This window comes from Anneissia japonica, unplaced genomic scaffold (genome assembly GCF_011630105.1).
Source record: "Anneissia japonica isolate Jap-2015-1 unplaced genomic scaffold, ASM1163010v1 scaffold287584_len476085_cov161, whole genome shotgun sequence".
NCBI classification, from domain to species: domain Eukaryota; kingdom Metazoa; phylum Echinodermata; class Crinoidea; order Comatulida; family Comatulidae; genus Anneissia; species Anneissia japonica.
This window is the reverse complement of record NW_022693058.1, coordinates 162,929-189,067: the sequence shown is the minus strand read 5'-3', so window position 1 is coordinate 189,067 and position 26,139 is coordinate 162,929. Positions and strand designations below refer to the sequence as shown.

General features: G+C 34.1%; 1 protein-coding gene and 1 non-coding gene across 4 annotated transcripts; one reads left to right on the top strand and one right to left on the bottom strand.

Annotated features, from left to right (window-relative positions):
- Positions 1–1,988: 1,988 nt before the first annotated feature.
- Positions 1,989–2,099, bottom strand: Trnai-uau. Its single transcript has 2 exons — positions 2,062–2,099; positions 1,989–2,024 (listed from the first exon to the last, which is right to left on the bottom strand). It is a non-coding gene; the product is annotated as a tRNA-Ile (tRNA).
- A 144-nt stretch (positions 2,100–2,243) lies between these two features.
- LOC117100614 (TATA element modulatory factor-like) lies at positions 2,244–24,854 on the top strand. 3 transcript variants are annotated; one of them, XM_033240400.1, is made up of 19 exons: positions 2,244–2,664; positions 2,924–4,078; positions 4,261–4,367; positions 4,881–4,984; positions 9,716–9,833; positions 10,200–10,255; positions 11,845–12,012; positions 12,116–12,201; positions 12,617–12,743; positions 13,559–13,715; positions 14,423–14,570; positions 14,823–15,117; positions 15,377–15,539; positions 16,229–16,276; positions 18,176–18,298; positions 18,797–18,940; positions 19,599–19,724; positions 20,963–21,073; positions 21,984–24,854. In XM_033240400.1, the coding sequence occupies exons 1-19, from the start codon at positions 2,472–2,474 to the stop codon at positions 22,008–22,010; spliced, it is 3,456 nt and encodes a 1,151-aa protein (XP_033096291.1). In that variant the 5' UTR covers positions 2,244–2,471; the 3' UTR covers positions 22,011–24,854. The 3 variants fall into 3 exon arrangements, with proteins under 3 accessions (XP_033096291.1, XP_033096290.1, XP_033096292.1); XM_033240399.1 differs by having other exon boundaries at positions 2,245–2,664; positions 4,258–4,367; XM_033240401.1 differs by lacking the exon at positions 16,229–16,276 and having other exon boundaries at positions 2,250–2,664; positions 4,258–4,367.
- Positions 24,855–26,139: the final 1,285 nt, after the last annotated feature.

Here is a 26,139-nt window from a genome sequence, read left to right as displayed (position 1 = left end):
TATATATATATTATGTATACATTATATATACATACATATATTTCAGTATCTTTTATCATCATCTAAATTGTTACTTGCCAAACTCAATTATTTTAATACCATTTTTATTAAATTTATGTAGAAATATGTAAATGTTATATAGTCTATAGTGTAACCAATATTTTTTTTTCAATCGTGTAGCAATTTTGATGCAAATATATTTCCATTAATGCTATTTGTTTATCCTTTTTAGAGGATTTGATTTTTAAAGTTGAGAGTGACCAGTTTAAGTACAGTAATTTGAAAGATCAGATGTATATAAAGATGTTTTATATATTTTATCATTCAATAAATATTGCAATTGAAACATAATATGTCTCTCTTGGTTTGATTTTGACTTTATCATCGTTTTCTTTGCTACACACAAGTGTATGAACATTTACTTTAATTGGTAGGATTGTGTGGCATTGAATGTAGTGGTCTCTATTGATAGTTAAGATGTTGGTGGTGATGATGATGAGAGTAATTGTGATGGATGCTGGTGTTTCATTAGGTGTACATAACCCTTATATTATTGGCAGTATGTAATTACAGTTATAGTTATAAAGAGCTTACTACATACCTTAATCACAGCAGGTTTTTTTGCAAGCAGGGTCACTGAAAGTAATACAGTAGCGCAACTGGACTAGCTATGCCTCACTCAACATCATTTGACAGTGAATAGGTCATAAACTTTGATACACTAATTGGCAAACACCCGACTAGTGGGGTTAAAATGTGCTCTATTTACTAAGGGCCCTGTACACATCATTGATGATGCTGGTGATGATGAGGGTAGCAGGGGATGGTGGTGGTGATGATGGTGATGTTATTTATTTAAGCTTTCTTTAACCAGGGGGTATCCATTCAGTGATTGGCACTGTTTTCAAATGAAGCCCTGGTACATACAGTAAATATAACAAGAAATGTTTACAATCATGAAATTCAGAAGTAACTTAAAGTAAATCAAAAATAATGATAAATAGCCTACAACTGAAATGAAGGCAGACAAATGAAAACTACTAAACAAACAAAAAAAAATGTTTTTCAATATTCAATTGTCGTGATTGTGAAACCATGTCAGTGTTTGCCAATATACACCATGCATTGTCTGAACTTTCTTTTATATAAATATAAACAAAAATATGAATGTTTTTAGGTACATAATTGTATATCCTTCCAATTTAAATAAAAGATTAATGTACATATTATAATTATGAGTCGTTCAAAGATTTATTAAAATTTCCGAGGTTGTATTTTAAGTGGCTGTTTCTTTAAAAGAAAAAAATGTTAGATTCATTAAAAAAAAAATGAACATTAGTCAGTACTCTTTAGTCAGTACCCCTAAAATTTACTATATTTGTGTGCGCCCGTTTCTATACAGTAACAAATAAATATTTAAAGGAAGTTTAATCTTTAAAAATATTGAATCATTAAAAGAATGAACATTACTTAGTCGCTCCCTAACATTTATTATATTTGTTTGTGCCTGTATGCAGTACCAACTTAATATTTAAAGGAAGTTTAATTTCAAAAAAGATTGTACCTATGAGTATACTGTAATGATTTGTGAGTTAAATATAGCATATAATGTTAGAAAAAAAATGGTAATTACATAAGTTATGTGTGAGGAATAGAATAAAGAATATAACTTTCTGTAACAAATTATTTGGAATTTGACAATAAAATGATTAGTATATTTATTATCAATACCTATCAACCAGTAACCAATCAATCGATATCATTTTATCCAACAAAAGAATAAGTATTCATGACTTCAAAATGATAGTAACAATAAATAATTATATAAAACTACAATGGTAAAGACAATAACAGAAGGTCTATTAATTTAGAATGGCGCCAAAAAATCAGACTTCAAAATGATAGTATTACAATAAATATATAAGAAAAATACAATGGTAAAGATAATAACAGAAGGTCTATTAATTTAGAATGGCGCCAAAAAATAGTTCCCCAGGAGAGGATCGAACTCTCGACCTCCGCATTTCCTAAGCAGTAGTAAAGGCGAAGCCATGTACTGTTTATAAGTACGGCGCGCTAACCGACTGAGCCACTGGGGAAGCTGAAGTTCCCAGTGCGTTATAAGATGATTGTACTATAAAGCGGCGAATAATACAAAAGAACTCGGATGTGTAGGCCTAGCGAGGCTATCTAAACAGTCAGAAAACAGTTTCTTTCCACTCGTCATTTATAAAGCCAGAAAGTTATTTATGTGTGCTCTGTTTTACGGTAAAAACAAAGGGATATTACCACCCTACCAGATAATATTTATCTGGTAAATTTCTTTGGACGAGGATGTAATGGACATGGATGAAAGGTCAAATAATATACACAAACATAACATCACGGAGCCAAGTACGTGGCCACAAACAGGCCATGTTTAGATGAATTTTGGTAGTTTATCGATTGATAAACTTTCGTAAAGTTTAATCATGAGTTGGTTTGATTCTAGTTTTTCTAATTTTGCAAAAGCAGCACTTTCCAACGCTCAAAAATCTATTGATCGTGCGCTTGACATTCACGACGGCGGAAATGCTGACGACGACGATCAGAACCAAACCCAATCAGAAGCTAGTGTTAAAAAAAGTAAGGTCGGAGTGGGTGCGACTAATAAGAAAAGTACAGGTAGGTATGCCTAGGGCCTAGGCCTAGCCCTACCCAATACTTGGTTGAGTAATTAAAAACTTGTAATAAAGGTTTGTCTGAAGACCATGTATTGTATGTAGTAGGCCTAGGCCTAGATGTCACTTCCATGATGTTTTTTTCCAAACCAAACAAAGTTTATAAATAATATCACTGTACTTGTCAACATTAATAATTATGAATGAAAAGGGGAAAATAAAAAATGAAAACTTAAATATAGAATTTACATATTTATTTTCAGGCTCAAGAGCAAGTCCTGTAACTGACACTAAAACTCCACAGCGATCAACTTCGTCAACGTCTGTGAGATCAGCTAAATCAAGTGAAAGCTCTGATAGCTTTTTTGATGAGTTTTTCGAATCGGGCTCTTCATCTCCTGAAGTAAAACCAGTAAAATCCCGCTCACCACTACGCAGATCAACCTCAGGACCAAAGACAAAACAAACAAAATCTTTACTCAAATTGAAGAGTGAAGAAAGCAGAAAACAAAATGTTGAAGAAATTGTCAGTAAAAAAGGGCAAAATAATAAAGAAAGCTTTTCAGAGGTGGATCTTAATGAGAAAATAGATGAAGAGAAAGTAACCCATAAATTAGAAGAACAAAAAAATGAAGGAGACAATATTTTAAAGACAGATGGTGATGATGCACTCAAAGTGAGTGAAGGAAAAGATCATCCTGATGCCAAGCAAAGACAGAAGGAAAAGGATCCCGACATTCCAGTTGAAAAGAAATGTTCTGATTCTGATGATCATTCCCAGTCTAGCTCTGATAATGTTGATGCATCTAAACCCAAGATTCAGCACCGGAAGACTGTCAAAGACAAAGCTAATGATGATGTAAAGAAGTTGCATAGGAGGTCCAGCGAGTCACCATCTGATGGAAAATCTGACCAATCTGATGCTGGTGATGACCACATGTCCCTTAAGAGTGATAGCGATTTTGTTGTGATCAGTGACTGGAATGGAAGTGAGATATCATCGGTGTACGATCTGCGAGAGTCATCTGCTGTCTCATCTCCGAAGAATATGTCGTGTTCTTCAAACGGAAAGAGAAGTCCTGACAGTGATTTCAGTGTGATATCTGATGGGAAGCTCAGCGAAATGCAGGAAGGTATCCCAATGAATGCAGTCTTGCACAAGGCACCAATAACTCTTTCAGAAAGATTCTCACCATCATATTCTGCCGATACAGAGTCGGAGAAATCATCACCAAGTCATAGTGATCATGGTGGTAGACGTACACCAACACCGCTTGGAAGTGATGAAAATGGTGAAGATAACAGAAGCAGTGAAGAATCTCCGCCTAAAATGACAATGAAGTTAGAAGAGGGGTTGTTAAAAGTAGCGGAGAAAGTTGCCCAGCATGCAGATACTCCAGGACCATTACATGACACAGGTAGATTGTAACTTTTTGATTTTTATTCATTTTTTTATCTTCTGTTAATGTTTTGCATCAGGGGTTGAATTGAACATAAAATAGTTTAAACATCTATATTTTATTCTGAAATTTTTATTACTGTGGAAAATATTTTTGAGTTCATACCTCAAATGTTATATCGGTTATATTCTCATTAGCAGACACTTCAGAACCAAAAGAAAGTGTTGAAAATTCTCAAGGAGGTTTGGACCCGAATTTACATTCACCTTTGACACAAGATCCTTTACAATCGGATAAATTACTGAAGGTAATTGCAATTAGGCTCATGATTTCTCCTATAGTTATTGACAAGATATTTATTTTATTTATTTATTTGATAATTTATTTTATTTATTTACTGTATACAGTATGTAAATTGTTGCTTTTATAGTATTCAAAATTATAATATTTTCAGAACGAAAACTTTCATTTGATAATGAAGTTACTGTGTGGAGTGGAGTGAATTTCTATTGCTTAGTACCCCGGGGGGAATTTCCCCGCAAAAGTTTTGTTTTCTAGATGCCCGAAAATAATCTCTGAGGCGTTTTAGACGATCAATATTCATTTTTCTTTCTTTTTTTTCTTCCTTTTTGACTTTCCAAAAGGCCGGGGGAGCCCCTAAATCTGCCCGTGTGCAAAATGAGCTAGTGATGATGACATTTTCACATACTACTTTTATGCACTGTGCAAACATTCTTCCCCCCTTACTACAAAATGTATGGTAAACATGAAGATATGGGAATTTTTATTTCCTAATTATGTCAATTTTCTTAACCTCTAGAAATTAGCTGAACAAGCAGAAATATTGCAAGCAAGAGAACGACAGATTATGACACTCAGCAGTCAAGCTATTGATAATCAAGAGACAAATAACATCCTTCGCAGGTAAGTGAAAGCGATTTAACTGCCGTTTTCAATGACATCATCATTTATATGAATATTCATCATAATTTGTCTTCATCATTTGAGTTTGAATATCTTCATTTAGTAAACAAGGTCTTAAAATTATACAAAAACCTTATTTAAAAAAATAAAAGGATTATACAATGATCAGATCATCTTTAAATATATGGACAACGAAAATTTAATTTTTAAAAAGATTTTGGGCCGACACAGGTATCTTTTAGTAGGTCAAAAAAACCTGTGTCGGCCAAAAATCTTGTTAAAAATTAAATTTTTGTTGTCCATATTATTGAAAGATGATCTTAACATTGTAAAATAATAATAATAATAGCATAGATTTATGTAGTGCACACATATCCATCTAATGTAAGGTGCTCAGGGCGCTTGATATGTGGACTAGGAACTCGATCAATGACTTTCTTCGCCCCTAAGGGTCCCTTCGTGTTTGTGCTACCCGGTACCAGCAACTCTTGTCCTCCACCACAGGGGCTGTCTGTTCCAGTACACCGGGGCATCCCCCTGCTCGTCTCGAAAGATGTACTGGGTTCTTTATAGTTCACACAAGCCATTGTATACATTGGGCCTACGGTTTATAGTCCTTATCCGAGAAGACTCTACCATCAGAACCGTAGGCGAGCGTGCCGTTCGAACCAGCGCCGATATTATGGCTATAGCTTGCGGCGCCCCTGCTAATTGCTCGGCCATTCGACTCGCCATCCGACTCGCCAAAATCCTTTTTATATTTTTTCTTGTTTTAGTTTCTTCCTATAGGATAGGTTAGATTAGTCGCCTTTGAGGAGTCCTACTATTCCAGCAGTCCATGTGTCTCAAATTGCTGGACAACAGTGCAGTGATACTGGCTCGTTCTTAATTTGATTCTCTGGTAGATTGTTACTAGTTATAGGATAGTTCATATTTTCTCTTTCATATTCTCCAAGCACTTTAAGACCATTTTTAACTGTGTAAGGCACTATACAAGTCGATTTCCATTTCCATTTTGTTTACTGAAAGAAAAAAGAGTTCTTTTGTGGGTATGATAAAGAATGAATGGATTTTAAAAATTTTTTCCGTTCTGTTTTCATAGTCATAAAACATTACAGTTTAGATTCTAAAGCATTTCTAGTACACTGAATATATAATTATTTTCCAAGGTTTTTAGCTAAAATGTCCACTTCTGGAATAGTCGACTGTTTTCAAGCCATGGATGAAACTCAGCATCCTTTAGTCAAGTCTTGCTTAAGCGCTACACTGAACATAGCCTAAATGTTTTCAATTTTGAACAATATATTAACTGGCAACAATATAACAGGCATTCAGTTTTTACTTTTCACGTTGTATACCTTCTTTGAACCACATTTCTATAGCAAGGTCAATGTGAGGTTTGTTTATTGTCCGATTATAGTTAGCATGTGGAAATCCAAACATCGTGTAGTCATCGTGTAATTTGTTTACAGTGTGATGTCATGGAAGTATTTGTTGTATTGTACATTCTGGCCAATAAATGGTACACTTTTCATGTGGCTTATTTTATTAAAATAAATAATGTTTAAATCTGATTACAATAGTAACACAAAAACAATAATACCGAAGAAGTGAACTAAATCACTATAAAAGGCTTTCCTAACAACAGTTTTTTTTCTTTTTGTTTTTTTAACAAAAAAAAAATCTAAACCTAAGTATACAGTAACTAGATAAAATTCTTTGAATACAAAATATATCTATAATAAAATGTTGTGTTAATTATGGGATTCTTTATTGAAAAAGGATAATTTGATAGGAAACCACTACCACTACAACCCATACGATTGCAATAATATACAACATACGATAGCACTGCAGTTTTTAATCCCTAAAATTTGACAGTTTAGTATTTTAAGGCGTGCTTAAATTGTACTTCGAGCACTCGAGATTTGATTTTTCCATGATGACTTTTCTGGAAATTCTCCCCGACAGGGGGTCCAAGCGCCGGGTCCTTTTCCCCCCAGACCACCCGCTAGCGCCGCCCCTGCAAATATGCAATTGTAATATAAAATTTTAGTGTTTTAGCATATCACAGATGGTATATTGTGTAATTACTATGCAATTTGATTTGTTTGGGTGTGTATGATCATTTAATTATATGCCCAGCTTTTAGCTTCGATCATGTTTCTTTGTTTGTTCCTTCCTACCATATTGATATTATGTGCGAAGCATATTAAATTGACCTGACCATTATGCGTTTTCTGAGAATTACATTAATATTACTTCAGCTTTACACTAAATAATGCTTTTTCCAACAATTATTTAATAAGTCTTGCTTATATGCCTTTGATCAAGTGTTTCTGTGTTTACAACTTTATTAATATTATATGTGAAGCATGTAATATGATTCCGCAATATGCAATTTCTCATAATTAAATTAATATTACATCAGCCTTTTTTTATCCTACATGAACATGAGTCGGTCATATAAATGTATTATGCAAATAAAATATAATTCCTTATTATTTAGTTAATATTTACAGGTATTTAATGGTTACTTGTTTACATTTTCTTGTACAACAGATCCAAAAATCAATTTAAGAATTTTTAAATTAAAAAAAATTAAATTAATTTTTTTATTTTGTCCAATTCCAAATATGTGGCAAAGGCAAGCCAAACCAGTCACTCGTCACCCAAACATGCTGGATTGTCATTTATAAATCTATTTTATTGCACTAAACTAACTATGCTGCTTGTTGTTTTCACCATTTTTGATGTTAAAACAACAATTTTTAACAAGTTGGTGATGGGTTTCCGCTTGAGAAAAGCCTGAAATTATAAACTTTGAAGGGTAATTTCTGTTCTCTGAACAGCTGTATGTTCAAACTCCTGTAACTTCATAATGAAATGCTAGATCTAAATAATTCTTTTACCATTTTATAGCTCTCATTTTACTATTAATTACTAAAAATGAATTTTTTGTGAGGAGTGACTGATTTGGCTTGTCTTTGCCACATAAATGAAATTGGAATTTTTGGCTGGTTACCTGTGGAAGCCACAGTGCAGTTCCAGTTCCAATAAATAACATACATTGAGAATTATCCCGCCTAACTCTCATGCAAGGGTTTTTCAAGGAGCAGATCAGACGGACTCCAATTTAAACCCGATGCTGGCCTATTTTGAACAAGCGTCTACACAGCAAGAAGCGGTAACATTAACTCTCAGCCAAACGCTCAGCCCAGTTATGCAACATATTTATTCAGGATACATATTCAGTGAAAGTTAATGTACAATTAATAAAATTGACAAAGCACACTAAAATTGATCTACCATATGGTCCAGTTTAATGTAACAATTAAATATCAGTGAAAGATAAAATTATTAAACAAGGGGGGAAAAATACAATAATTAGTATTACACTAAAATACCAACATGGAAAGTGCTTCAATTAAAAAAAAATGTCTTACAATGTGTTTTAAAATTTGATAAGATTACTGTTTGTTTTTAAAGATTTCCCAGATAATCAAAGTAAGGTATCGAAAGAATGAAAAAGTAAAGTCAAATGCTAACGCTAACACTAACAAAGACACTTGTTAGTGTTAGCATTTCAAACACTAACAAAGACACTTGTTAGTGTTAGCATTTCACTTTAAATACATATATTTTTTCACAATATTATACATTTAGTTTTTAAATCTTTGTTCAGTCCCACATTGTGACATTATCCTGTGGATTTTTTTTACTTAAAAAGTTAGTGAACTGCGTATCATAAATTCAATGCCTGTACCTTCCAGTTATTATTGTCTAATGGTCTCTGGTTATTTGCAATTCTGTGTTCAATGAAGTATAACTTGCAATTAGTAATATCAGTAAATTTTTGTTGTTAAAGATATATTTACTTTGTATTGAATCTGATAAATTTTAAAAAATGACGTCAGTATAATAGAGGCAATAGAGTATATTGGCCCTAAAGGCCGCCCATACAAAAACATCTATTAATCAATCAGTTGGGTGATTCTAGTGGCCATAGTGGCTGCCCATACAAAAATGATCTATTAATTTAATTAATCAATCAGCAGGGTATTTTCCCAGTTGGCCTATATTATTTCTTTGTAAAGCACATAGGGGCAATGTGCAATATGCGCTATATAAATATAACATTATTATTATTATTATTACTCCTAGAGCTCCTCATGGGAGCTAAAAAATATTACAATTGCGCCCTTCATATATTCCATTATGTTGCTAGCTTTCAACTGATTGTAAAACATATCCCCGCCAACAATGATACTTGAATTGTATAAATACCACCATTATCCTTGTCAAACTTGTTCCTAGCCATATACACTTGTTTGTTTGGATTGATTTATTTGGTGTAAACAACCAAGGATAACCCAAAGTCTGAAGAAAGCATACTTCCAGTGGGGTCCTTCTGGTGGTGATTGGACAGAACACCGGGAGACAATCCCCTACTCTTTTTCGAATCTGAGTGTACTGCATTCTTTAACATGCACATAGGCCATAATACACACGGAATCAACAACTTAAACGTCTTATCCAAAAATTGATGGACTATCGTAACTTGCATTTCAGCCCTCTAGCTGAAGTACAAAGAGGACGGAAAGGGAAATCGAACCGGAGGGGCTAAAAGTTCTCCACGGTTCAGCACACACACAATGGCTATTACCAGTTTAGTCGACTAAGCTCTTTTATAGAGATTTTATTGATATTATATAATTTTTGAAATTTCAGTCAATTGAAACAAGTGGAGGAGCTGCGTGAAACAGAACAGAAAGATATTACTAATTTAACAGAAGAATTCACAAACAGACTCGCATCAATGGAGACTAAATTGCAAGGTTCTCAAAAGGTAGGAAGTGTCATCGATCTCAGTGTGGTGTAACCTTCAGTTCCTTTAGTATAAATTCCCCCTCCTCCCACTGCCCTAACACCTAGTAATTGCTATCTGATATCTCTATCCACAAGCCATAGCCATTTAAATTATACTTAGCTATTGCATTTTGTATAGTTCTTATGTTTATAAGTTTATTGCATCGAACGTATTGTAATTTTAATATGCAGGCATGTCTCTTAATCTAAAAAGTCCAGGATAAATACACTGGATGTCTGTTGTTGTCGTCAGTCATTTCTAGAAAAACAGCTGAGGAATTGACACAATCTGTGTACTTTATTACCAATACCAGCTGGCAGGACTTGATTATTTGTTTTTTTACAGGAACGAGACAGTCTGAAAAAGCAGTTGACGTCAACCCAAAAGTTGTTAAAAGAAAGGTAAATAGTGTATTGTAATGTCATAAAAGCAACAATTTCTTTTCCACCTTCCGTTAGCATATTCTCTTGTAATGCCTCATAATGAACATTCCATCATCTCAATTAATCTATTGGAATAGTGCCATCATTGAAATATACAATATGTTTCACTTGTTATTATGGACAAACGAATGATAGGTTGTCAACAGAGGATAGTAACTGAACACTTGACTAAATACCGTTGAGTAAACAAGTGTTTACATAAGCCACTTGATATCCTAGACGTATATAGTCCATGTAAATCTATTAGCAGCTGGCTAACATTCAGCAGTGCAAGTATGATGAACTTCATAATGAGACTAGGTCATAGTTCATGAAGTTTTCCGCATTGTGAGCTCTCCTGAATGGCAATCTTGTGATCGTTTAATAGCGTGTCACGAACAATCCTTATCACACGTTTGATCTTGTAGTCCTGTTAACATATGGGTGTGTCATAAAGGTTTGGTTCATGAAAATATACATTTGTTAGTTTACTAGTGGGTCATATGTTGTGCCTTTTCCCCTAATTTGAACAATGAACACTCGATTTCTAGACCTTGATCAAAAATTGAGGTAGCTATATGCTGTGAAAAAGTGCTATAATTAGAAAATACCTGAACTTTTTACTCCCTTCCTTCAAGGCAACACCAATGAGAATTTATTATGCAAAAAAAAAAATACACAAAATCTTAAAAATCACCTCATTCCCCATCTGTCATCCATACAATTCGTCGCTCACATAACGAACTAACACAATTAAATTCAATTGTGTTAGTTCGTAAAATCAAAAAAGCACGTCAAAATACGCGCTGTTGTCGTTAAGGACTTTTTGTGTGGTAAAGAATACAAAATTGCTTGACAACCAATACGCACTCGTTTTGACGCGCTACTGTGATTTCACGAACTAACACAATCTACTTTGATTGTGTTAGTTTCGTGATGTGAGCGACGAATTCTTTTCCCATTGTGTCATTTTGTTAATAGGGAGCTTCCGATTTGTGCGACGACGCGATGCTAGAACGGAATCACTCATGCGTGACCATTCTACCTGGGATCCTACGTTCTCTGCATACGTAGATTTGGCCAAATTGCATTCCAGAATCTACTCAACGAGGTGACCTTAATGTTGACTATTATTGACGTCATTACGTTCTACGTCCTACCGTCATCGTGCAATCAAAAGCGCCCTAATACCTCTGGACACGCCACTGACATGTGAGCCCCTTAGCTTCTATGCTACTCAAAATTTACAGAGTGGAAAATTTCAAAGAGCACCCATTTTTAATAACTAATTATTACTATTAAAGATAGATTCCAAAACAGTAGTTCCACCTGCCTTTGGTCTCCCTGTCATTCAGAATCATGGGTCTGCTCATCAAAACATTTAGTGAACATCTCCTGAGGTCCACTGATATGTCATCTATTGTTTTCAAGTCAGGTTATGTTCATTTGTATATAAGCTACTACAATGCGTCACCAGTCATGCTTGATGTTCTTTTCATACCAACTTTGCCCATTCCTGAACCATAAAATGGTTCACATGTTTAATTCTGTTGATTATGTGATTTCAGGGAAGGTGACACCAAGATGGCAGAGGACCTGAAAGAGAAAGATGAACAGATAACAGAATTGATGGCAGAAGGAGAAAAGTTATCCAAGCAGCAGCTTCAGAATTCCAAGATCATAAAAAAGTTGCGCAGCAAAGAGAAAGAGACAGAAGGAGTCCTGAAGTCTTTAAAGTGAGTCTTAAAGTTGCTTCTAAAGTTATTGCTATTGACCAGAATAATGTTCTGATACTAAAATCTAATTATTCATTTTTTTCTCGCATTCATTTTCTCTCAGTGAACAATTAAAAGAATCACAAGAAAGGGTCACACACCTTGAAGAAGTTTTAGATGCTAAGGAAGAAGTTGAAAAGAAAAACAAAGGTAAGCATATTCGTATTTGCAGGAGTGGCATTCTGATTTTTCATAGATATACCTGTGCAAATGTACACTTACACAATGGTACACCTGTTCCACGTGTTTACATACACACCTGTTTACATAGGGTGTCCATAGGTACACCTGTTCACAGGAATACCATGTCATAAGTTCACCTTGTCATAGGTGGACCTATGTTCACTGGTACGCCTGTTCCACCTGTTCATAAACGAACCTGTATTCATTGGTACACCTGTTCATATGTACACCTGTTCACAAGTATACCTGTTGACATGTATACCTATTCCAAAGTACACCCATTCACCTTACCACAGGTATACAAGCTGGAAGGTACACCTGTCCATTTGTACACCTGTATTATGGTAATCGATTTGCATTTTCATTTCTATTTGTCTAACAGAGGGCATCAAGGTATTAAATTCTGCAGTTGAAAGGCAAGAAAAGGAGGTAAAATCTTTGAGGTTAGAGGTCGAAGAATCTCGAGAGAAGATCCGCAGTACACAAGCAGCACTAGACACTTCATACAAGTTAGTTGATCACTGTTTGACCTTCAAACTCATCATGAAACTTTAAATTTTCCACTGTTTGGATGAAAACTAGAATTAATTGAATTTTTGTTAGACCGTGAAGTGCAGTAACATCTCCCAATTACAAACACTCGATTTTACAAACTCAGTTTGCTGCGATGATGTCATTGGGAACGATTATTTTTAACTACAAATACACTTAAAACTGTATTTAAAAGTCTTTGAAAATAGCATAAAATGTTACATCAGCTAAATATAAAAAAACACCCCATGGATACATAATTGGGAGATGTTACTGTACTGTTAATCTCACATTTTTATATTCATAATAAAAGTAATTATGGTGAATAGTATTGATAATGGAAATGGTAATTTTATTAATATAGTTATTGATAATAATACTGGTAAAAATAAAATTGGACTTAAGGGGAATATCTTTTGTGTTATTTTCCCCGCAACTTCATGTTATTTTCCCCTTAGAGTCGTTTTGTTAATTGTTCTCTAATTTCTTCTTTGTCTAATTTCACCTTAAGGTAGGTTATAGTAACATAACCATAATTCTATCAAAAATAATAATAAATGATAATTGATAATGATGTTAATAATGGTATTGGTAATAATGATTGTTATGAAGGCATTGGTAATCGAAAATAGTAGCTATGTTATAGTCATAATATTTTCATATTATATTTGCAAGTAATCATATAATAATTGATTATTGCGATTATTTTTTTTCTCACAAAATAAAAACTTAGTTTATAGACCAACACTTCTATATAAAATTTTAAAATGAACACTTTGCATTTTTCTTTTAGAGAAATAGCAGAATTGAACAAAAAAATAGCAGCAAAGGATAGTATGGTACAAGAGAGCCAATTGAGTGCTGAAATGAACGCTAAAGAGTCATTAAGGTTAGCACTAGAGAGGGCGCAACAGGAGTCTCGCATGGATCAGGAAACGCTAGCACTACAGGTATATGTAAAGCAGTTTAAAAACATGAAACTAATAAATAATAATGCATTTTTGAAGTAAAAAGTATACTGTATTATAGTAAATATATTTTCAATTTGAAATACTATTATACTAGATTTTTAGATTTCTTATTAGATATTTATATTTCTCTTTTATTGCAATTGTTATCAATAAAAGTTGAAGTATAATGTTACAAAATTGAGTAATATATTAATATGTTTCAAAAAATTGTTATTGATATGATTGAACAATGATTGAACAATAATCAATTAGCAGCTTAGCTCAGTCAGCTTAACTGGGGGTAGTCACTGTGTGTGCGCTGAACCGTGGAGATCTCTAGGTCCCCGGATTAATTCCCATCACGGATCTTGTGTTTCAGCTGGAAGACTGAAATGAAAGTTACGATACCGTCTTTCGGATGAGACATTTAAGCCATTGGTCCTGTGTGCATTACAGCCCATGTGCACCTTAAAGAACGTGGTACACTATTTGGAAAAGGGTAGGGGAAAGTCTCCCAGTGTACTGCCTAATCACCACAGAAGGACCCCACTGGAAATAAGTCTTTTTTAGGCTTTTGTGGGTTATCCTTGGTGTTTACACCGAATAAATCCATCCATCCATCATCCATCCATTATAGTACATGTTTTACACATTTGCCTAGACTTTGATAAACAAATTGATTGATTTATTATTTCTACATGTTGCAGGTAAATGACTTAAGGATGAGTTTGTCAAGATCAGACCAGAAATATGCTCGTAAAGAAGACCGGTTGAAGCAGGAAATTGGTGACTTACAACAGCGCCTCCAAGAAGGAGAGGATAGGAACCAGGAACTTAGTCAAAATGTCTCAGCAGGTGATACGAAAATTAATAATAGATTTCTACTATCTAGTATAGTGTCATAATAGATGCTGGAAGTTAAAGGTGGTAGTGTAACTGTTGGAAATAATAGTTTTATCATGATGGTAATGATTGGTGGAGATTTTGATGATGACTATTGTTGATGATTGTGATGGCACTGATGTTTATGATGTTAAAGTTGAGATAGATGATGCTATGCTGATTATGATGTAATTTACTAATAATTAACAATTGCATACTCTCTAGCAACCAAACCTCTGTTGCGGCAGATTGAAAACCTCCAAGCTACCTTCAACGCCCAGTCAAGCACCTGGGAACAGGTGGAGAAAAGCCTGACAGAGCGGCTTGTAGAGTGCCAATCCCAGTTAGCTACTGCCACTGAGAAGGAACGGCTAGCAGCAGAAGGCTCCTTGGAAGTCAACTCAAAATTAGCATCATTGGAATCGCAGGTTGCTCTGCTCAGACAGGAAAAGACAAAGTACCTAACAGCACTGGAGATGGAGAAGTCAAAGTTGCAGACACTGGAGGACACAGTCGATCGGTAAGACATCCAGCACCACATACACTCAAATTAGATAGAAGATGGCATTATATGATGCTCCATAAACTAAATCTCATCATAAAAACCTAAGAAATGCAATCCTTTTGAAACCTTAGATGACCAGAATGAACTATTAAGACAATAACATACTTGGAAACCATCTCAGTTACACATCACCTCAATCTTGAGTTGTATTCCCTTGCTTTTTCCCATCATGATACCATTTTTTAAACTAAATTTACACTTTTACCTCCGGCAGTGATGCTCTTCAGATGGATTCCCAGCGTGCAACTTATACTAAAGCCCTGGAGGAGTTGCAGAAGGACAAAGCGCTGCTGGAGAGGAAGCTGGAGGTTGAGAAGATGAAGGTTGAAGCAGAGCACAAGAAACTCCTTCTTGCACAAGACACCATCAAAGAAAAGGTATTGCCATCTGGTTTTGATTAATAGCCTCATGTCTAAGTACGATTAATTCATTGTATTGAGTCGTACTGTCTTTTGCATAGAAGGATGGAGATCATGTTGTGCCATCTGTCTTTGATATTTATAAATGGTACCTTTTGGTCTGATTCCACTGTTTTAGCTTTGTCTTCTTTATACTGGGTATCCTGTTCAGTAGATATCTATTGTTCTCCCACATAACCCAATTATGCCTTAAGCTGATGAACAATGAAGATATTAATAAACTGTACTGGTACTGGTATGGACATTTATAATGTCCCTCTTCCTTGAGGTTATAAAGCGCAGTTCTTTTCCCTGGTCATTGGGTCCACATGCTTTAAGTCTTGCTACTGGTAATCAACACAGGAGCAGGCAACCCCACCAGGTACCCATTTATAATCCTGGATGGAGGGAGGCAGTGCAGATAAAGTGCCTTGCACAAGGACACACAACAACAAACATGTATCTTGTACAGGGAGAGGAATTTCTTTTATCAAAATAATTTTTATTTGTAAGGGAATACATTTTAAACAAAATATATCTTTCTATATATATTGGTTATATCCAGACATTCATTAGATTCATATTATTCTACCAAGACTATGAGTTGAGGGGCTTCCTTTCCAATTAAACACATCTTCTCTTAACCTTCAACCTTTGATTATACCCAGACATCTAGATTCAAATTCTACAACTATGAAGCACCTAGTTTCCAGTCTGTAAGTTACTCACTCAGTCACCATGCTATCATATTTTTCTTATCATAAAGAGCGCCCTCGTTTATTGCATGAAAACAACCTTGGATATTTGTCATGCACAAGATTACATTTGTCATTGATGTTCAGTTTGTAAAATCATTTTATTCCTTTTTGATAATATATAAGTGAGTTTATTATTATTAACATTCAATGTTTATTTTTATTTTCACATGGAAACATTTATTTGTAATATGTTTAATCGTTTCAAATAATTTAAAATTAATAATGGATATGGTGTTATAGGTTATTCATCTAAATCTTCTTTTTTTTAAAATCTTTTTTGTTACTTCACTTATTTACTTTCAACATATTTGATAAGGATAAGAGGTGTTGTAAATTTAATCATTAAAGACTTTTGAGGATTGGACCCATTTTTGCTTGTGAGAAAGACCATGTCACTTTGCCAGGATTGAATTTGAATCCCCACTGGGGTATATACGTCAGTGTTAGTAAAATGAGATCATTGAATGCCTGTTTGCTGGTTTATGGATTTTAAATTTTTTTTAAAATTTATTTTATTTGTTTATATTTCATTTAAAGACTTTCATTGACTTTGCCTAGGGTAAGGACACTCCACCCAGAGCTGAGCTCTCGACCCACTAATGTAGAAACATGAAAGAAAAATGAAAATGATTTTGGGCCCGCTAACTAACCTTGGTAATTAACCTTGGTAATTAACTAGGGGATTAACAATACTCAAGTGGTATCTTTACTACATACAATTTAAATTTCAGTTTTATTTCAGGTTGTTATATAAAAACACATTACAAGAAAGAATATAAAAAACAGTTAAGCACATAAAAATCCACATAAACAGTGTTCGGGTGTCTGATATTTTGAAGAGACAATAATGGTAGGCCTACAATAGACTACAATAAAATCACTAGGTGTTCCAAGTGTCTCATCCAGTTCATATACATTTTAGACTCATACATGCAAGATTTCACAACAGCATTTACAAGAGTATTGTTATTATATATCCTTCTAATCATGGAATCATAGCAGGCTTTTCTATAGAATTCATGGAAAGGTGGAACAAACATCTGACTAGCACTATAGTGTCTAGGAAGCCCCAGACATTTTCTGAAATCATTATTGTAACACACCTGCAACAACTCCCTACAAAATTGTTAAGTTGTTGAGTTTAAATATCACGTCATTAATCCAATTCTCTTGAACATGTAACCATATGAAAATCAATAAAATTGCCAATTGTTTGTTTGAGACATGTGCATGTTTATTGTTTTGTACAAATCCTTTACGAATACATGGTTTTTGCAACTTTATAATTTTAAATTGTCTGGCCATGAATAACACCCCATGCAGCAAAATACAGTTAGATAATAACAAAATAGAGTTCTCCACGATTCCTGTGTGAAAATTCTGTAATAACGCAGTGTAGGGCGCCCTCTTTCAATTACAATTTCTTTTTAACTTTGGCATCCGTGATCATACATGCAAAATCTGGAAAACAACCAGAATAACAACTAGAATGCCCTCTCTCAATTACAATTAATTTCTATTGCTTTTTACTGAACATCGACGCTTCGGTTTGTTACATGTAGAATCGCGGAGAGCGCTATTTCGTTATTGTAAGATCTTTGATTTTGTAGCTTGATGGGATAGAATACTAAACATTAAAAAAATAGTATACCTGTATATATAACATGCAAAAATATTTACCATGAACCCGGGGATAAGGTCAAGCCCATACAAGCCCTGTGGCTTGGCAGATATTTACTACTTATTCTGATAGGTGGAACTACCCATTACTGGACACCCTCGCAGCATTTCGGAGTAGTTTTTTTGGAGTTATTTCTTTGTATTATAATTTATGGTATTTTTCTTATTTATATCTAGGAAAAGCGAGCACAGGATTATGACAGTAATAGCTCACACAGCCACACGTCTCGCTCCAGCACGCCAACCAAAGATGAGCGACATCACCATCACCATTCTCCATTAATATTCTCCCCATCTCAGGTAACTCATCCTTTCATAAAATATCACCTCTCCCTTAAATGGTATCTCCCATCCCATAGTAAAGCAGTCTCCTTAAATTGAACCTTTTCTACGTTGGAAATTGGTGTAATTATGACTATAAATTTCATGATTTTGTGATCAATTAATGCTGTTTTCTTTTTTTCAATAATACATATGATTATAAATTATATAAAAGTATCTATTTTGGTGAGTTTGGCTCCAATTCATTGGATGCCTAGGCTATTCGTACTGGCTTTAGATATGCTGTTCAATTTTGCAACATTAATTTTCATGATGAAGGATGACTGTAAAATTATGGGGTTTACAGTAAGTCTTGATATTTCTGCCCCATAATTATAGGTGGCTTATCTTTTTAGGAAACAGAACCTCACCCCCATTTCTTCCCACCCCCCCCCAAAAAAAAAAACCATCACCTCATCCTTATGTTTAATACGGCAATCCCAAGTCATGTAACATCAACAAAATATTGTTTTACAGGGTGAAATTTTGGAGCGTACAATTTCTATCACAGGTGGTATTTCAAACGTGTATGATAGTGTTGCTGCGGGATCAGCAACATCGGTAATGGAGAATTTACAATCTCAATTAAAGCAAAGAGAAGGAGAAATAACACTGTATCAAGTAAGCAGAACTTAAGTGACTCTTTTCATATATGAAAGCTATTGCATATTATGTCACAAATGTTTTGTATTTTTACATTTTCTCATTCACTAGTTTTTTACTATTTTTTCTATTATTTTTATCAGTGTCATTTGTTGCTTTTTTCATGTACACTAAGTTCCATTTCTTGATGTCAAGTCCCAAGTAAAAAAGAAATTTGTGGCAGAGACAAGCCAAACCAGTCACTTATTGCAAAAATCGATTTTTAGTTATTAAAATGAAAATGAGCACTATAAAATGGTAAAAGAATAATTTAAATTTGACATTTCCTTATGAAGTTACAGGTGTTTAAACATACAGCTGTTCAAAGAAGAATATTTGAGAAATCAGCCTTTGAAGTTTATGATTTCAGGCATTTTTTCAGGCAGAAACCATCACCAAATTGTTAAAAATTGTTGTTTTAACATTGAAAATGAGGAAAATAACAACTTATCATGATGTATAGATATGTAGTAAAGGTTAGTTTAGTGCAATGAAATAGATATCAACAATTATGACATTTCAGCATGTTTAGGCCATTATCTCTGAAACACGATTTGCGACGAGTGGCTGGTTTGGCTTGTCTTTACCACATTTATAAACATTTTGTTTAACTAAATGTTGATTTTTTATTTTCCAGGGAGAGATCACACAATTAGAGAGGACCAGGGGGTCAATGGCTGAAGAGATTGTAAATCTAGCCAATCAGAAAGAACAATTAGAAGAGGAGGTCAAAGTACTGCCAGACCTGAACCGAAAATTGAATGTAAGGAAAATATAATAATGTGGTAATCATAATATGTACATTTGTCTAATAATTTTTTTTTTAATTTGATACAATTAATTAATAATAGTACAGTACTGTTCAAAGATGAATAAACATTTGTAGTTAAGTGAGAATTTGTTTATACCTTGTTTAGTAAACCTGCTGCTCACCAATAATGACTATTTCAAATGAAACTAAACTTTTTTTTGCCAATTAGCACACCACAAATGGAAATTTCAGAAAAAGATAGAAGTTTTTCTATATTTTTATTACGCCTGCCGCTCCCTTGAAATTTCTGATAAGTAATGTGTATTTCTTCATAATTGTATAAATTTAAAGAATTTAACTATTCCATTAATACACTGTTTACATTCACCAATAAAATTTGATTTTCATGCAAACCTATTTGCTTTGACAACAAAATTTTTTTTTTTTCTTTAAAAAAAAAAAAGTTCTCGGAACAAGATATAAAAGTCTTGCATTAAGGTTTCTAAATATTACACAATTTAAAAATATATTTATCTTTTGAATATTCATATTCATGGTGATGGTTTCTGCCTGAGAAATGCCCGAAATCATAAACTTTGAAGGCTGATTTCTCAAATATTGTTCTTTAGACAGCTTATGTTTTAACGCTTGTAACTTCTTAAGGAAATGTCGGATGTAAATGGTTCTAATACCATTTTATAACTCTCAATTTACTGTTAAACACTTTATTAATAACTGAAAATCGGTTTTTGCGATGAGTGATTGGTTTGGCTTGTCTTTGCCACATATAAAACTGATATTGCATAACTGGTTGAGTGATTGATTGGTATGTTATTCCAGGGGTCCCAAGTTTGAAGAAGCCACTGCTGGGACACCTGTTTAATGAGCTTTTTTAACATCTAATTTTATTTTGCTGTGCATGGTGTTATACCCATCGGTACTGACTTTTGGGAGACAATTGATAATACAGTAGTAAAAACATGCAAATATCGTGAATTTGCGGGAGATAAGTTATTTTTTGGGATGTTCTTAAATCTAGGAGTGTGGGAGGTCCAGTTACTGGAGACTTGGGACCTCTCTTATTCGATTATTTATTTTTTCTTACCTGATTAGTTGGCTGAATGCTTTATTAATTCTTAATATGTTGACATTTATTGTTGACATGTATTGTTGACATTTGATTGATTAATTTGTTGACACTTTATTGATTGATTGATTGATTGACTGATGGATTGGTCTTTTTCTTGCAGGATTTGGAGCACCGTTACAATGCGGTTCTGCAGATGTATGGTGAGAAAGCGGAGGAGGTTGAAGAACTGCGGCTAGATCTGCAGGATGTGAAATCCATGTACAGGCAGCAGGTAAACTTCAGTTAATCTCTGTCCACGCAAAAAAAAACAAAAAAAAACCGTCGTATGCCCATATAAAGTCATTATTTGCCTATATAAGGCTTGCCATCCTAAAGCCAGCGTCAGTGACCAAAAAATGAAAATTGACTTTCTAATGTATTTTATGCTCCACAAAGTATAAGCTTTAAAATGATGGATCATTTACTGGAATCGACTTACTATTGCCAAAGTTATGAGTAAATTACGACTCCTCTGTGCTAAGGTATACAATACTGTCACATTCTAATGCTAATTACTCAGATTAACAATTAGCGACAGTACACTGGTTTTGGATTGGCAAGCCTCATATATGGTCATGATGTGCCTATATATGGTCATCATGTGATGTCATCATGACCATATTTAGGCATGACACAAGTTCTTGTCAAACAAAATTTGATAGGGCTTCATAGGATGTAAATGTGACGAGGAGGAGGACGACAGTGGTGGTGCCGGACAGGTCAAGGCCCCCCCCCCCCCCCCCCCCCCCCAGATCTCATAGGGCAGTTGGACTAAAATATACATAAAAATAGGCCCACGCCAAGCCAACACATGTCTGTCACAATCAGAGAGTGTCATTTCTGGCCATCCAGGTTCCTATTCTTAAGAAAATCTCATTTGGAAGGGGGAACACCCTTTCAAACCCTTCCTCCAGCTCGGGCCTACGAGCCAAAGTCCCCCTGTCGGACAGCTCAGCCCCCCCCCCCCCCACAGAAAATATATCCTAGAGCCACCAAAGACCTTGACAATGACAACGAGCGACAGTGATGATCATACTGATAATGGTGATATACAAATTCAGCAAGCACTTTTATGAAACCTTACTACTACTTTGAATCAATGAAATATTTAACTAAAATGAATTTTATTAATTTATTTGCAGATTGAAGACTTAATTCGAAGCAAGTGATTGTCAGCGAAATCAAGTTACAATTCAACAAGTGCAATGTTTTTGTTCAATAGTGGCCATCATTTTTGTAGCACAGTGGATACAGACACAGCACCAATAATATATCCTAGTAAAGAAATATATATATATATATATATATATATATATATATATATATACACAATATCATTAAAGCCGGTTTTGCACTAGGCAAATTTATTCATGCGAATCGAAAGCGTTGTTTCATGCACAATAACATTTCTATCAGAGTTTTTGCTTCAGCGAAATTGGTAGTTCGAATTGTTTACACTTTTTGCGAGGCGAAAAAAATGCGCAGCCAATCAGAGCTCAGGAAGCAAACCAACACTGTCGATTCGCGCGAATAAATTCGCCTAGTGGGAAAACAGGCATTACGTACATACAAATTGACACCACTACATACACCCTTACAATGCTGCAAATACACATACAACAAATGCTAACAAAAAAAAAAAAACACCAAACCAAAAAAAAATAAGGTATTGTACAAACATAAATGAATACAAACAATTTTTTTGTGATAGTATTTTACCAATTTACATACTGTATTTCATATATAAATATAAATACAGGTCTCCCTCCAATTAAAGACCACATTTCGGACTGAGGTTTACATGGTCTTTAGTAGCTTTGGTCTCTAATTAGAATAATAAAGATAAAAGGTGGTCTTTAATTGGAGGGGTTTGTAATTTGACAGAGACCTGTACACACATACACACACAAACCCACATAGATCATACCTACAAACAGGCACAACACATTCACAACGCTAAACACATTAAAATACATCCCCACATGCATTGAAAAACATTTGCTCACATACACATTCAAAAGTTTTCCCAGATAAATACTCATAAACATATGCCATCACAGATACTTACAGGCCCATAGTCACAGCAGGATACTTTACAAACTTACGCTTACCCCATACACTCAACAGATACATTCCCACATAGATCATCACAAATGTATACCCCAGATAGACAGATCCTTACAAACTTGGCCTCATACACATCCTTGCATATCATGTACATAGAATTGCTGGTAAATTGTATAATAAGAATTTTATGATGATTATATTAAGTTATATTTTTTAAAGGGGAAAGTAAACTTTCATTTATGATGGATGTTCAGTGTATGTATGTACCACCGACTTAATACAGGAACCCTTTGAGGAGTCCTTAGATTTAAATTTTTTTTTTTAAACACCTTTCTGTGAATAATATTTGTAATTTATTTTTAACTTGATTTTTTTTTTTTATCAAGTATGTGATTTTGTATTATTCATTTTAAGTATGTTTGGTGAGTGAGGGATAAATAAGGTTTGACAAATATATTTATTCAATATGTCATATCTTATTTAAGAAATATGTTTACAAGAAGGAGAATGCTGAAAAATATATATTTTTCAATATTTTTGTCATTCTTTCTTGCAATACCACACATGCACGCTTGTTGTAAACTTCACTTGTGAGTTTTCCACATGGCTTATCATTTTGATATGTCATTGAGAAATAGATAGGTGAAGATCAGAGCTATTTTTGTCTTAAATATCTAGAAAAAGTCACTCTTGTAAATCATGTACATGGACATTTTTATGAGTGTGCTGTTTTAGGTAAGAAAACGAAAAAGCTTTTTAAATTAAATTTGCCTTAGTCCTCGTGATTTCTACCATGGATACAGGTTACTTTTGCTTCTATAGTGATTTTTCCGCTGGTTACAAAGCATTTTTTAATTGTAGTCATTGGGCAAGTGTTTTGTCTGTCTACCAGTGAGTATAGGACTCTCTGATATGAGGATTATTGTACTTGTTGAGGTGTAGACCAGCTCGTACAGAAACTTTCTTCTCCCCTAATGATGACTTTATGTCTGAGCTTCCTGGTAAACCAGTACCATCTGTACTCTCGTCTGTTCACAACAGGGGCTTTGTGGACCAGTAGTACTCCGGGGTAACACCTACTTGTCTTGAAAGATGTACTGGGGTTCTTTTAAGTGCTCACAAGCTAGTTCTGTCCACTGGGCCTATGGTTTATTGTCCTTATCCGAATTGTTCCACCACTATAACCATAGACGAGTGAGCCACGACTCAAACGACCGACACATCTTAACCGCTTGGCCATGCAACTTGGTGGCAGGCAGCCCCACCAGTAACCCACTTGTACTCCTGGGTGGAGAGAAGCAGGGACACAAATGAAAAGCACAGCGAGCAATGAAATGCTTGACCTTGAGGTTGGGAAAACCAAACCGTTCCCGCTGCGCCAGCCTGCTTCCACATGTAGAGTACGAACAGGACTCTAACTTATTAAGTAACATTAGTATTCTATTTCAGCAGGCGGTGGAATTTTCCTCATAGTATGCTGCCCTCAAACAATTCTTCAAATGTAGCTTAAAAGGGTTCACCTTGACTCTAGTGTGTTTTTATTTTTTGTGTAATGGTCCCAATGTTTTTAAAAGCAGAATCTAAGAACAATTCTCAATTATTCCTTCATTTCTTTATATCAGGTTGATTTTCATTACTGTAGTTGAACGTTAATCACATTCATACTATAGTAATTAGTCCTATATTAATTTTTTTTTTTAAATTATTTCATCATATTCTTTTAGGATTTGCCTGCATGCTGTTTTGAAACAAAGCCCTAGTCTGTACCAGAACATTGAATTTATTACAGTTAATGAAATTACAAAAATAATGAGGTAAATTATTAAGGACAAACATGATAATTAGATTAAAATAATTGAATGTCAATAAGCTATTAAGAATTATGAATTGTTTCCAAGTTTATGGTTGAATGAATATATAATTAAAATTAATTACTTGATACACAATTCGATTGTTTAATGTATCATTGTACTTTCTTTGCTTTCCGCAAAATATTAAACCGGAACAAATAGTGTTTATTCTACAAAATGGATTTTACAACTGATATAAAACAATTAATTAGATGAGGAGTGAATAATTAAGCAACCATATAAAGTGATTAAGCAATTAATTAGTCTCCTTTATTCGACTCATTAAAGATGTATTGTCCCTAGCTAATGTAAAAAATCATAAAAAATAATTTTAGGAATAAACTTGCTCATATTTCAATAGCATACAAATTATTAACTTGTGCATAAAATTTATTTAATTTAAAATATGTGTACCCTGATTTTTAAACCAAAAAATTATAATTAAAATGATAAAACACTTCCAGTGACTGATGGGTAGACATTTTTTAAATACACTAATTTCTATGTTCAAGTTGATAACTTATGTTACTTCAAAATGGGCGAGTTAATTTCAAAAAATATTTTAATGATTTTTTTGGTACTTAGAATGGGACAATACATTTTTAATTGTATATTCGCAGACGTTGCATTTTTGCTACAAAAAAATGTTGAATGTTTACTGGCAAAGATATGTACCTAGTCATTGCTTTAATCAATCAAAAGTTATCTGAATTGGAACTATTTTAGCAACAAAGTGTGATTTCATCTCTAAAAATAATGGAATTGAAAAGTTTGGCATGCAAACTGCGCTTTCCAACTAAAAATAATCTGTTCTGAAATTATGTGTAATTTTTTGTTCCCATCCTGAAAGTTGGCAAGAAAATGTTGGCTAATTCAAATGTTGTGATATAACAAGTATCGTATTTCACTTTTAACCTTCATTTAATACAGTACTTGTCAAAGTCACCAGTTTGTTTTACAACCAGAAGTCTGTTATCCCAGGTCATTGAACACCAGACAAACATGCACAATGTGGAACCTTCTCCTCCCTGAGGAGTATTTCTAGTTGTACCAGATAAAGTGATTAAGCAATTAACGTTAATTAATCTCCTTTCATGGTTGTATGCAAGGAGCTGTCGAGAAGGTCGTACGACCCCCCCCCCCCAACAAAAAAAAATGTTCAAAAGTCCACATTTTTCCCTAAAACATTTTTTTCTAGGGGTTTTTTCACAATGACATAAATGAAAAACCAATGATGATGTACCAGCAATGAGTCTAAAGACCTTGCCAATTGCGTGACGTAATCTATCTCAATTCCAGCAATTCTGAAACTAAGCCTGCCATCCGCTTCAAGCAAATTGTATTGACATTTTAATCACATCTTGCTGTTATTTCACTGTGA

What these genes read in the sequence shown, in the direction of transcription:
- LOC117100614 (XM_033240399.1), top strand. Translation starts at nt 2,472, where the DNA reads ATGAGTTGGTTTGATTCTAGTTTTTCTAATTTTGCAAAAGCAGCACTT. An exon ending in ACAAATAACATCCTTCGCAG is followed by an intron (nt 4,985 to 9,715) that starts GTAAGTGAAAGC and finishes TTGAAATTTCAG; the next exon opens with TCAATTGAAACAAGTGGAGG. An exon ending in GGAGTCCTGAAGTCTTTAAA is followed by an intron (nt 12,013 to 12,115) that starts GTGAGTCTTAAA and finishes ATTTTCTCTCAG; the next exon opens with TGAACAATTAAAAGAATCAC.